At 30.3% G+C, this 13,565-nt stretch overlaps 4 protein-coding genes across 7 annotated transcripts in view; 1 reads left to right on the top strand and 3 right to left on the bottom strand.

Moving 5' to 3' along the window:
• The window catches only part of RpLP2 (ribosomal protein LP2), a 507,190-nt gene that overhangs the window by 374,185 nt on the left and 119,440 nt on the right, over positions 1-13,565 (bottom strand). The window lies entirely within an intron of this gene.
• Positions 576-2,245, bottom strand: LOC142228633 (uncharacterized). The gene is made up of 2 exons (XM_075299129.1): positions 1,958-2,245; positions 576-1,634 (listed from the first exon to the last, which is right to left on the bottom strand). The coding sequence occupies exons 1-2, from the start codon at positions 2,169-2,171 to the stop codon at positions 913-915; spliced, it is 936 nt and encodes a 311-aa protein (XP_075155244.1). The 5' UTR covers positions 2,172-2,245; the 3' UTR covers positions 576-912.
• On the top strand, positions 3,300-4,621 carry LOC142229939 (uncharacterized). The gene is made up of 2 exons (XM_075300537.1): positions 3,300-3,546; positions 3,620-4,621. The coding sequence occupies exons 1-2, from the start codon at positions 3,363-3,365 to the stop codon at positions 4,450-4,452; spliced, it is 1,017 nt and encodes a 338-aa protein (XP_075156652.1). The 5' UTR covers positions 3,300-3,362; the 3' UTR covers positions 4,453-4,621.
• bif (protein phosphatase 1-binding protein bifocal) overlaps positions 6,862-13,565 on the bottom strand; it is a 112,119-nt gene continuing 105,415 nt past the window's right edge. For 2 of the 4 annotated variants that reach the window (XR_012720471.1, XM_075300280.1), the window contains one exon: positions 12,887-13,158. Coding sequence is in view for 2 of the 4 variants with exons in the window: in XM_075300280.1 (XP_075156395.1) it covers positions 13,148-13,158 (11 nt within the window). In the remaining 2 variants the exon portion in view is untranslated. Of the gene's footprint in view, positions 8,017-12,886; positions 13,159-13,565 lie in introns of those variants that run through there. The other 2 variants (XM_075300279.1, XR_012720472.1) reach the window with 2 other exon arrangements.

The raw sequence follows: 13,565 nt of genomic DNA, 5'->3' as shown, positions 1-13,565 counted from the left end.
ATCAAAAAGTCCTCTTTTCGATTTCTAAACATTGCTAGTTCTTTCTGGTTCACATGGGAGCCACCGTGGTGCAATGGTTAGCATGCCCGCCTTGCATACACAAGGTCGTGGGTTCGATTCCTGCTTCGACCGAACACCAAAAAGTTTTTCAGCGGTGGATTATCCCACCTCAGTAATGCTGGTGACATTTCTGAGGGTTTCAAAACTTCTCAAAGTGGTTTCACTGCAATGTGGAACGCCGTTCGGACTCGGCGATAAAAAGGAGGTCCCTTGTCATTGAGCTTAACATGGAATCGGGCAGCACTCAGTGATAAGAGAGAAGTTCACCAATGTGGTATCACAATGGACTGAATAGTCTAAGTGAGCCTGATACATCGGGCTGCCACCTAACCTAACCTTCTGGTTCACATTATATTTAATAGAAGTACTATGTAAAGCAATAAATTACTTCTTAAGGCATTTTTCTTGGAAATTGGAAATTTGGTCCGATTTTGGAAAAAATTGGTCCAAAATAAAACTTTGTGTCTACCTTAGCACCTCTGATTGCTTTTTATGAACTTACTAAAGGCTTCCACTATGTTTAAATTAATACTGAGAATCAACTTTATTTCGTGATAACATGTTGACAATTTTACTCGTTTTACCAGCCCAAGCAAAATGTTGAAGATATTTGACCAAAATATATGTTTTGAGGAAATTCGGTTATCCAATCGAATAATATTTTAAAACTATAACTCTTTTTGGATTTCACATAGTAGAATGGAAAGAGAATGTCGATTTGAAAAAAAAAACAACAAATTACAAATAAATACAAAGAAAATTATCGATTAACAGACCTGTTGCCTGTCTCAAAATATTTTTGGAAACTAAAGAAACAGGATGAGGTTTAGTTTGAACTGTATTATTTTATGTTTATGTCCACCAAACAATATTATTTTTTTCATCTACCTCAGATTGATTGTTTTCATAATTTACTTCATACGCGTCTTCACACTCCTGATTATTATGTTGGTTAACTTCGCGCTGCCTTTTCAAAACACGACTTCTGTTTTCGGGTTCAACAAATTTGTGAAGAATTGTGAGAATTTCAATTTTGGCCTTCAGTCTTTGGCTTTCATCTAGTTTGCGCATTGTTGGAACCAATGAAAGGCAAAACGATACATCACCATCACGCATACTTATTGATGGTAGTGGCTTCTTCACTTGGGTTACCGTTGGAACACTTGGTGGGCGACGAATCTTTTCCGAAATTCGTTTTAATCCATCAAATTTGTTTATGACTAATTTTTGTTCCTTCGTTAACTCTTTGGGACTGGGTGTATATTGCGGTAGTTTTCTTCCTTCAACTTTATTGACCCGTCGAGGAATCTTCTGTGGCTCATATTCAATGTTTGTTTCATCATTTGTCTTATTGTGGTCGTTATCACTGTAGTCATCATCATCCATTGAATCTGTAGATCTGTTACTTCGTCTAAGTTTGCCAGATAACTTCAGACCGACAAAAGGGGTCATAAATTCCATGTCATTGTAGTAAATGTATTTTCTCTTTGTATGAGCTTGCCCGGACCTAATTAATTTCACTTCGCGTAGAAAGTGATTACGCAAATGTTTCCATTTGTGCTGAACCTCATCCACTATAATGATATAAATAAGAAAGTATATGAATAATTCTATGATTTAAATAATATGCCTTACAATGTGGGATAGAATTCAATATTGTGCTCTAAAGAAAGCAGATTATCCACAGATTATTATGTACAATATCCCTTCATTCTATGGAATCCAGTAATTCTTTCCTTACATTTTCCCGCCGTTTATCATACATTTGAACCAGAAATTCCGTGTATACCCGAATAAATCTAAGCACTTGATCCACAAATTTAACCAATATTGAGCGGATTGTATCTCCAAATTATTTCCCACATCGTTGTTGGTTTTACCTTTGAATAAAACTTACCTTTAGCTCCTTTCTCTTCTTCCGTAAATGAATCCCATAAATCTGAATTTGTTAAACTTTCGGCCACCTCCATCCATAATTGCATCTTATGTTCTCGCCGTGGTTGTTCAAGTTTCTCTTTATTATATAGGCCTGGTCGTCGTTTTATTTCTCTTATAAGATCCCTTGGATTGGAATCAGCCAGATATTTTTTCGCTTTTCTTGTCGAATCCATGTTTATTTGCTGAAAATGTTTGTGGATTTGGAGGAGCGTCCATAAAATCAATTGACCAATACCTGAATTAGTGGTATCAACGTAAAACAAAATGTTACGTAGTCATATATAGATATAGAGGTACGTTCACATCTACCCATTGACACATGTAGATGTCAAAACTTAAGCTCCGTTCAGATTGTAATTTATCTGGACGAAATGTCTGTGTTTGTAAACATTCTTACAGTGTGGCCAAACGATACGAATTGTCGGTGAAAACAAAACTATCGATAAGTGTGTAATCAATCGCGTTAACAAGCTACAGTCTCGTTTATGTCTTCGAACGTAACTTACAATGTGACCAATATCTGTGATATGCCTCAAAAAATCGGACAGGAACATTACAGTCCTGATATTCATATTAGGAACGACGCATTATGCGCCGTCCAGATTATAAGTTTATCCGGACGACAGTGCTCGTGTCGAACATATGGCAGATATTGGCCACACCATAGGTTAAGTCCGAAGGCATAATCGTTACTACTGCAGGTTTATGAGATCGATAACACATTTACCGATTATTTAGTCATCGCCGAAAATTCGTATCGATTGGCCACACTGTAAGTTTCTTTACAAATACAAATATTACGTTCGAAGATGGCAGATACATTTATTTTACTAATGAGTCATAGTGAGAAGTAAAATGTGAACGTCATATAAGTTGTTAAAAGCTATATTTACGTATTCTTTCTAAAAAAAATGTTTTTAAAATTTGACACTTTCGTAATGCAATGCTTTGACTATTTGAATTGTATGGTTGGTGTGAACATATTTCAAAATAGTGTATTTCACATTCAACATCTGACGAGTTTTGAAGGATGAAATTAAAAAAAATAAACGCTTAAAAAAACTTACATATTAAACAAATAGAATTTAAATTAATTTGACGGTTAAACAACTCAAAACATTGTTGCGTAACTTTGTATATGTTCTCGACATACTGTTACTATGTTTTCTTTTAGTACCTCATGGCTTGTTTATCCAGTATTAAAACAAACAAGCCTATTGTTACATTTATTCGTTACGTTGCTTGCAACACGTAAGAACTACTAACTAAGCGTTTCGTTTAGTGTATTGGCAACTCTAGAAATTAATTTCACCCATTTGTAGCGTTTTTTTATAGACGCTGATTTTTAACACTGTCCAGGAAAAATGTCCGGCTTTAACTCCAAGGACCTAATAAGAGAAGTCAAATGCCGCCCTGGTATATATAATAGGGATCTTCTTGAACATCCGAAAAGAGAACACAAGCATCAACTTTGGTTGGAAGTAGGCGAAAAGTTGACCCCACAAGAGGATTGGGATTCGTATACCGACATTGAGAAGGACGCTAGAGGTAACAGCGAGAAAAGACCAACATTATATGTCTTAACAAATTTTGAAACTAACCTGTTGTTTTCTTTATATAGTTGATGAAATTCAGGCCAAATGGAAACATATTCGTGACCATTTCTATCGGGAACTGAAACTGGTAAATTCCGCTGATGCAAATAAAAAACGGAAGTATGTGTATTTCGAGGAAATGGAATTTATGAAGCCCTATGTCGGATATAAATTAACCGGGGCAAATAAGGCGAAAACAGAATCAGTGGACGGTGACAATATGAGCCAGTATTATATGGAGGAGAACGATACAGACGAAGTAATGGAAGAATTGCTTAAATCAACTGACAGCATTGAAGAAGACCGACATTCACCAGATTTAAGAAGAAATCCCAAACGAAACGTTAAACCCACACCAAAGGCGGTAGTTTTACAAAAAACCCCACCAACAACAACACCATCAGCACCGCCTAAGTTTCGCAAAACTCCTAAAGATGTCATTAAAAACTTTGATGTTTTGAAGAAGACCAATGTTCATCCTGCTTCGAGTACGACAGCTAGTTCTAGTGCTACATCAGGACCGGGACCGGTGCCATCTTTTAAAATACGTGATGGCGATATATCATTCTGTCTATCGTTGGTCCCTACCTTTAGAAAATTAGGGGATAGTGCAAAATTAAGGGCCAAAATTGAAATGCTCAAAATACTTCATAAATATGTGGAAAGTGCCGAGAGAACGAAAAGTGGGCCAATGGCTATTACCAGAGCAACTAATGCCGAAACCAATCAAATGACTGACGACAACGATATGCCAGAAGATCACTTGGAGGAATTAGATGAAACAATTAATGTAAAACACGAAGAAAATGACGATCCACTACATGGTTCAAGTGGCAATACAAAGGCATGGTGGACTTAATAATTATCATTCTAGATCATAGAAACTATGATTATTCAAGAAAATTTAATATGTAGTATAGATTTTGATTTTTTTAAATATAAGTATAACCATTATATAGGAGCATAATTTCCAAATGTATAAAGTTCGAAAAAAAATGTTATAAAATAAAAATTATTTCAAAAAGAGATATTAATATTTTTAACTTAAATTTGGTTGAGCATTTATGATTAAAACCGTTTTTTACACGTAACTCAATTTTCTAAAATGTTGTATGCCAATTTTATGTTTTGGAGATCAGTGATATGGCAATTTTGATTGACATTGGTGAACATCGAAAGTTGGTTGGGAAGTTTCCAAATAACTGGCACCGATTTTTCGAAATAATAACATACAGAAGGCATCGATTTCGAATAAACTAAACGACTTTTTATAATTCATTTATATCGACTTTAAACTTTTATGCCGATTATTTTCATATTAAGGTGCTATGTTCGAGTTCAGCCGCCAAAATAAATCATTAAAAAAGGAATAAAATGCAAATTTTATTATAACATAATGGGAAATTGCCCAAAAGAACCTTTTCACAAAGTTTATATTCTTTAAACTGTTAAAGAAAAGTAATCGCGAAAATGGTGATTTTAGCGGTTAAACACGAAATTAATACTTTAAGTGGTTTTCGCTTTTGTACTTCCTTGGTTTTTCAATCGGGTTCCTACCCAGCAATCGGCTACGACCTGAGATGATCCGTCTGTCTCCTACAATCATAAAGGCTATAAGTCTTTGTTTTCATATAAACGGATATTCCAGTTTGAATATCTAAGTACCTAATACCTGATCCACATTGCACTTCCAAAATCCACTTTAACTACATTTCAACTGTCATTTGCCTTAAAAAAAAGGGATTTAAAATCCACTTTTAGTGGATTTCGAGCGTAATGTGGATGGGCTATATTTTAAACCGATAACCCTATATGGTGCTCAGTTGAATCCATAAATGGTGAGGGTATTGCCATTAAGTATGGTATTGTTATTTTTTTTTTTTTTTGGCTCATTTTTGATTTTGACTTTGTTTCTCGTATAATCCCTGATTTTGGATTTTGAAAAACGTAAAAGATAATTTTACGAACCATTTTAGGGATTGTATTCAAAATCATTATTCGACGTTTTGAACTTTTTTTAAATGTGGATTTTGTTTCTCGTATAATCCTTGGTATGGGTCGATTTTGAAAATCGTAAAAGATTATTTTACGATTGTATTCAGAATCAAAAATCGCCATTTTGAACCTTTTTAAAATGTGGACTTTTTGAGTTATTGACTTGTGTAAAAAATTGAAAAAATAGACTCTTCGACTTTTCAAAATAATATTGGAAAATCCACTTTTTGAATTTTCCAAAAATTAAAAAATGAACTTTCTAAAATATTGGAAAATATTCGTCTACAAATTCTCTCAAAGTTACCAAGTTTTTCTAAGTCGCTGTTGATGAGAAGCGATATCAGCTTCTTCATCAACATTATGGTTCCCATGGAACAACAGAATGTGACTCTGCGTTGGGTACCTGGGTACTGTGGAATAATGGGAAATGAAGAAACATATATGGTGGCTAAGGAGGGTGCTCGTGGAAGGAATAATGTCCTTGCAGAGGTTTTTCCTCCTTTGCCTTCATATCTTTACGGGATTCATGACAAATATGATTAACTATGGCGAGGTCTTTGGGGCTCTTCGGAAGGTTGCGAGCAAACTAAGTTGATGTGGAACAAAAAGAACCGTAGGAATTGCAAAATTGTGATGACGATGAGCAGACATTAACTAATAACTAGGGCTAACACACTTGGAAGGCATATGGTATAGCGCTTAAATATGATGTCATTTGCAGATGGTGTCTGGAACCAGAAGTTAAGGAAGACTCGCACCACTTACTGTGTAAGTGCCCAGCATTATCCCTTAGAAGAAACAAGATGCTGGGCTTCTTTTTCTTGCGGCCTATCACCGCGGGATTTTAGCTTAAGGAACACATTCCTCTTCATCAAGACCTCTGGTTGGATGTTTTATGCAACTTTAAGGAAGACTGATAAATGGAATTTCTTGAGACACTTTAAACTGGACCACCCCATGAAGAAGAAGTTGAGAAAATTACCTCGAGAAATATCACAATGGACTGAATAGTCGAAGTGAGCCTGACAATAAATCGGGCTGTCACTTTAACCTATCTCGAGAAATCACAAAGAACCTATAGTGAGCTAAGTGGATATCGATTCGATTCATGTGGTTATCCTTTACACCCTAACTTAACCCACCATAGAAATATTTGCTTCATATTCTTTTTTAACCCAATATCGATTTTTTCGTTAAAAACCTAATTGGTCGATTTTAAACAAATTTTAAAAAATATCAAAAGTGGATTCGTCACAAAAATGTGAATAAAACATTTTCATTTTATGTTTAGAATATTTATGTTTATTTAGCTCATTTTGGATCTTTCAATAATTCGATCAATATTTAATAATAATAATAATTTTGTTTATATGTATATGTATATTTTTATGGTATATATTTTATTGGAAATATTAATAAATAAGACTTATTGTATAAAACTTAAATACTACAAAGAATCGCATAAACGATAGCAAAAATGTATTTTTCTTTTAAACTAATGAATTTCAGTTTTTTAAAGAAAACTTGAATTCGTTTTTTAAACTACAAAATAGAAAATACCATAAATTTATATATTTATAAGAATGTATACAAAAAAAATTATTTAAATTAAGCTCTGTATATGTATGTATATATTATGGAAAATATTTTTATATATTTCTATTTTAATTTCTACTTGAAGAAATTTTCTTCTAAATCGAAAATACAATATTGAAGAGATAGAGATAGAGCGAAAAAGAGAGAGAGCAAGCGATTTGTTGCCATTCATTCACATTTTCAGAAAAATATCTTTACGACAAGAACATCACAAAAAGCGATAATAATACACATAGAATTTCAAATACAAATTAAATAACATTCTTGAATTAATACAAAATGAATACATTTTTATTTTTGCAATAGGCTCTCATTCTAAATTACGCGCGCAATCAACGAATTTACTGGGTGGCCAGACAATCTGTTTATTACCCAATACAAAAAGTTATTTCTAATAAACGAAAAAAATATTTAAATCCTTAACCCAGGATACCTAGGCATAAGGGCTAGGTGAGTGCGCACCTGCGCCTCTAAACAAACGAATTGAAGCAAGTCTTTGCTTGGGCTAACATTCGTTCGTTCACTTAATATAATAAATCGGTTTTCTGTGTACCCTCACTGTAGGCCAAATTGAGATCATCATCATCTGCAGGTTTTATATATTGCAGACTTTCCGGTTCTTTTTCGCCTTCAAGGTCATCATCATTGTCTTCTATCAGGCCTTTGGAGATGCAAACAATGCTACCGCCACTGCTGCCCATGCCATTTATTAGAAGATTACTGCCGTTACCATTTGTTGAGGGTTCCAATGAGGGGGCTCGTGTTACACCTAATTGAAAGAGTTTATCAATGGGTGCCTTCACAGGCGTGTAGAAACCAAGTGGTGCTGAACCTAAAACGATGTTCCAGAAAATGGAGAAATGAGAAAAAACGAAATGAATGCGATTAGTCAAAATAGTATAAAATTTACAACAGTTTGTCTAATACAATCAAACGTCCACACGCACACACACACATAAAATGATATACTACTTTTAGCGAGAACTATGAATTAGATTAATCATACAAAAATATAAATATTTTAAAGCAGAAAATTTAATACAGAGAGCAAATGATGTTTTTATAAATTTAGTAAAGAAAAAGGGTGAGGAATGGGCTTTCCTAATCTAAAGATTTATGAAAATTCGCCTCAAAGTATGCTACAACTAAAAGCTATAAAAATTTGACATTTTTAGCATAACGATTAATGGAATTTCGCCTTCAAATTGGCTACGTTTTAAAGCTATAAAAGTTAGAAACTGAATATTCTAGGAATTGCCATTCTAAGATTTTTTTATTGCAAACCCATTTTTATTGGTAAATATAAGGAAAGTCTACTCTAACGTCTTTCTAAAAAATTAGAACTAAGCCATTTGAGTGTATTTAATTTTTTTTACGATTTTATTTAGGATATTATAATAATATATATCAAATAGTATAAGGTATCTATTGGTCCTATATATTAAACTGTACGAAACCCTCTATCGATGTGGACAAAAACCACAATCAGATCGGTTACAAGAGACGGTTGTGATGAAAAATTTGTCCAATGCAGGCTATCTGTAGATATAATATTTATATCTAAATTTGGAACCAATTTCCAGAGGTTATGATCTTTTTATAAAGAGGGTAAATTATGGATTTCATGACCATGTTGCCAGAAATAGCATTTATTGCAGTGAATTAGGAATATGAGAGTCGTATACGTTAGATAGCGAAAACAGTATCTTTCGGACAGAAATTTCTGCAATCACAAAAGCTGCTGAGTCGCTGTTGATGAGACCGTTATTCAGAAGCGATATCACCTTCTTCATCGACAGCCAATCAGCTTTAAAGGCCTTGGGCAACGCAGACATAAGGTCTGAAGGTAGTCAGCTGCTGTCATATAGAACTTTGGGTTCTTACTGAGTAGCATAATGTAACTGTGTGCTGGGGTCCTTGGGCCCTGTGGAATAATGGAGAATGAAGAATCATATGTGCTGGCTGAGGAGGGCACTTGTGAGACGAATAATGACGTTGTGGACGTTTTTCCTCCATTGTCTTCATTTTTTTACAGGATTCATGTCAAATATGAAAAGGAAATGAGGCCTTTAATTGGAATTATAACTGGACATAACACACATGGGAAACATATGGTAAGAATAGGTTTTGAAGATGATGATATTTGCAGATGGTTTCCGGACCTGGAAGTTACGAAAGACTTGTCTGTCTCACTTTCTGTGCCAGTGTCCAGCATTATCCTTTAGAAGAAACAAGTTACTGGCCTTTTTCCGATCTGCGGAAGTGTAGCTTAAGGAATATATTCGCCATCATCAGGGCCTTTGGTTCTTGAGCGACTTTAAAGGAGATCGCATCCCCACGAAGAAGTTGAGAAACATATCTCGAGAAATAAGAATGCATCTATAGCGTTCTAAGTGCCAGCCAAAAATCGTTTACCAAAATTTGGAGAAAATTTTACCAAAAACAAAACTACCAAACAAAAAATCTTATTTTGCAAACTTTTATTTCTATAGAAAATTTTGTCAAAATTTTATTTCTATAGAAAATTTTCTCAAAATTTTATTTCTGTAGAAAATTTTGTCAAAAATTTTATTTCTATAGAAAATTTTGTCAAAATTTTATTTCTATAGAAAATTTTGTCAAAATTTTATTTCTATAGGAAATTTTTGCAAAATTTTATGTCTAAAGGAAATTTTGTCAAAATTTTATTTCTATAGGAAATTTTTTCACAATTTTATTTCTATAGAAAATTTTGTTAAAATTTTATTTCTAAAGAAAATTTTCTCAAAATTTTATTTCTATAGAACATTTTGTCAAAATTTTATTTCTATAGGAAATTGTGTCAAAATTTTATTTCTATAGGAAATTTTGTCAAAATTTTATTTCTATATGAAATTTTCTCAAAATTTTATTTCTATAGAAAATTTCGTCAAAATTTTATTTCTATAGAAAATTTTGTCAAAATTTTATTTCTAAAGAAATATTTGTCAAAATTTTATTTCTATAGAAAATTTTGTCAAAAATTTTATTTCTATAGAAAAATTTGTCAAAAATTTTATTTCTATAGGAAATTTTGTCAAAAATTTTATTTCTAAAGAAAAATTTGTCAAAATTTTATTTCTATAGAAAATTTTGTCAAAAATTTTATTTCTATAGAAAATTTTGTCAGAAATTTTATTTCTATAGAAAATTTTGTCAGAAATTTTATTTCTATAGAAAATTTTGTCAAAATTTTATTTCTATAGAAAATTTTCTCAAAATTTTATTTCTAAAGAAAAATTTGTCAAAATTTTATTTCTATAGAAAATTTTGTGAAAAATTTTATTTCTATAGAAAATTTTGTCAAAAATTTTATTTCTAAAGAAAAATTTGTCAAAATTTTATTTCTATAGAAAATTTTGTCAAAAATTTTATTTCTATAGAAAATTTTGTCAGAAATTTTATTACTATAGAAAATTTTGTCAGAAATTTTATTTCTATGGAAAATTTTGTCAAAATTTTATTTCTATAGGAAATTTTGTCACAATTTTATTTATTTTTATTTATTTATTTATATATTTATTTATAGGAAATTTTTTCAAAATTTTTTAGCTGAGATCAAAAAACAAAAAAACAACAATAACGATTGAAGAGAAGCCAACAATAACAAACAAAACGAATGAAGATAGAGGAAGCACGCTCAAAAACAAACCCAGCCAAATACATACAAATCGATGATTTGAGTTTGGCAAAGGAAAAGAGATATGCTGGCAAATTTGTTTAGGCAGTAGCCGACTATCAAACCCTTTTTCGGGAGGTTCAAGTGTAGTTCACGTTGGGTTGAGTGAATTACCCGAATTTATTCTGATAATTGGTTGATAGTTTTGCTGCAAGTAGAGGATGCTGATGAGGAATGTGGTAATTCCGAAACAGCTGTACATCCAACCATCTTGCAGTCTATAGGGCTTTGCCCAAATAAATTTGACAAGCATACTTTTCCTCTGTTGGTTAAGCTACTCTTGTAGTTTAGTCAATGCATGGCTTTAAGCTGAGATCAAAAAACAAAAAAAATTTTATTTCTATGGAAAATTTTGTCAAAATTTTATTTCTATAGAAAATTTTGTTAAAATTTTATTTCTAAAGAAAATTTTCTCACAATTGTATTTCTATAGAAAATTTTCTCAAAATTTTATTTCTATAGAAAATTTTGTCAAAATTTTATTTCTATTTGAAATTTTATCAAAATTTTATTTCTATAGAAAATTTTTCACAATTTTATTTCTATGTGAAATTTTATCAAAATTTCATTTCTATAGAAAATTTTGTCAAAAATTTTATTTCTAAAGAAAAATTTGTCAAAATTTTATTTCTATAGAAAATTTTGTCAAAAATTTTATTTCTATAGAAAATTTTGTCAGAAATTTTATTTCTATAGAAAATTTTGTCAGAAATTTTATTTCTATAGAAAATTTTGTCAAAATTTTATTTCTATAGAAAATTTTCTCAAAATTTTATTTCTAAAGAAAAATTTGTCAAAATTTTATTTCTATAGAAAATTTTGTGAAAAATTTTATTTCTATAGAAAATTTTGTCAAAAATTTTATTTCTAAAGAAAAATTTGTCAAAATTTTATTTCTATAGAAAATTTTGTCAAAAATTTTATTTCTATAGAAAATTCTGTCAGAAATTTTATTTCTATAGAAAATTTTGTCAGAAATTTTATTTCTATGGAAAATTTTGTCAAAATTTTATTTCTATAGGAAATTTTGTCACAATTTTATTTATTTATTTTTATTTATTTATTTATATATTTATTTATAGGAAATTTTTTCAAAATTTTATTTCTATGGAAAATTTTGTCAAAATTTTATTTCTATAGAAAATTTTGTTAAAATTTTATTTCTAAAGAAAATTTTCTCACAATTGTATTTCTATAGAAAATTTTCTCAAAATTTTATTTCTATAGAAAATTTTGTCAAAATTTTATTTCTATTTGAAATTTTATCAAAATTTTATTTCTATAGAAAATTTTTCACAATTTTATTTCTATGTGAAATTTTATCAAAATTTCATTTCTATAGAAAATTTTGTCAAAATTTTATTTCTTTAGGAAATTTTCTCAAAATTTTATTTCTATAGAAAATTTTGTCAAAATTTTATTTCTATAGAAAATTTTGTCAAATTTTTATTTCTATAGAAAAATTTCTCAAAATTTTATTTCTATATGGAATCTTCTCAAATTTTTATTTCTATAGAAAATTTTGTCAAAATTTTTATTTCTATAGATTTTTTTTCATCCAGCAAAAATGGGATTTTCATATCTCTTCAATTAAAAATTCCCTTTCCCTTTTCTGTTACTAAATATATAAAAAAAAGACAATAACAAATTAAAGATCTACAAATATACATTCACAAAATAAAATTAGTAAACAAAATTATATGATAAATGAAATGTTAGTTACCTTACATATTTGTATGAATATTTTGTTAAAACGTTTAGGTTTTTATTTTTTGTTAATGAGTTACAAGGGTGTTACATAAAATATTAATTTGTATGATTATGTATACCAAACAAAACTTAATTATGATTTATCGATTGTTGTTTTTTTTTTTTTTTTTTTGCTTAAGTTTTCAATATGATTTTAAATAGATGATTTTAAATGTAAATATGGAAAAAAGTAAAACATAAACACAAAAAATTGAGCAAATATTTCCATGGCATACCACATTAATGATAAAGTGGATTTGTTTTGACTGCAAATCTTTTTGTTTTTATTTCTCGTGTTTTTGAGAGTGGTTAACTACTATGGTTTTGTTTTGTATTTGGCTTTTCAGGGATAGGTGTAATTTCTTGGCATTTCTGATTGGTTTTGTTTTTTTTTTTTGTGGGTCGATCGATTTCTTTCGATAATGAGGGGGATACTTTCGATTCATTTTAGGCACAATAGCATCTATTTGATATTGAACAAATTATGTTGTTGTTGGGGGTGGGAAGTTATGGATGTTTAGATAACATCTGGAATTAAAGAAAAAGAAATTCAACAATAAAAACAAAATAAAATAATTGAAATTGTCGCTATATATGATCAATAAAATTGCTACCCATTTTAGTTTAGTTACTCACGAGGACAACACACACAAAAAAAGAAATTATCACACAAACAATAGGGAATCTAGAGAAATATTTTATTATGAACGGACAAGAAACTTAAAAACAATGTACAATTGAAACTATAGAAATTCTCTAGGTTTTATTTAATGACAATTTACATATAAAAAAAAGAAAATTAATAAAAAGTAAATTGAAAATCGTAAAGCTATATTTTATAATAATAGGTGGCCAAATGATACTTTTTTAGGGCAAAAACATCGTAATTTTTTTACCAACTTATGGGTTCCGCGTTTTCTTTAGGATATATAGAT

Source organism: Haematobia irritans, chromosome 3, assembly GCF_050003625.1.
Source record: "Haematobia irritans isolate KBUSLIRL chromosome 3, ASM5000362v1, whole genome shotgun sequence".
NCBI lineage: Eukaryota > Metazoa > Arthropoda > Insecta > Diptera > Muscidae > Haematobia > Haematobia irritans.
Note: the sequence above shows the minus strand (reverse complement) of the source record. Positions and strands in the feature narration are given on the sequence as shown.

Excerpts from the sequence above, each read along its gene's own strand:
- LOC142228633 (XM_075299129.1), bottom strand. The coding sequence starts at position 2,171 with ATGGATTCGACAAGAAAAGCGAAAAAATATCTGGCTGATTCCAATCCA. Across the intron at positions 1,635-1,957 it reads AGAAGAGAAAGGAGCTAAAG|TGGATGAGGTTCAGCACAAA; the intron begins GTAAGTTTTATT and ends ATATCATTATAG.
- LOC142229939 (XM_075300537.1), top strand. The coding sequence starts at position 3,363 with ATGTCCGGCTTTAACTCCAAGGACCTAATAAGAGAAGTCAAATGCCGC. Across the intron at positions 3,547-3,619 it reads CATTGAGAAGGACGCTAGAG|TTGATGAAATTCAGGCCAAA; the intron begins GTAACAGCGAGA and ends TTCTTTATATAG.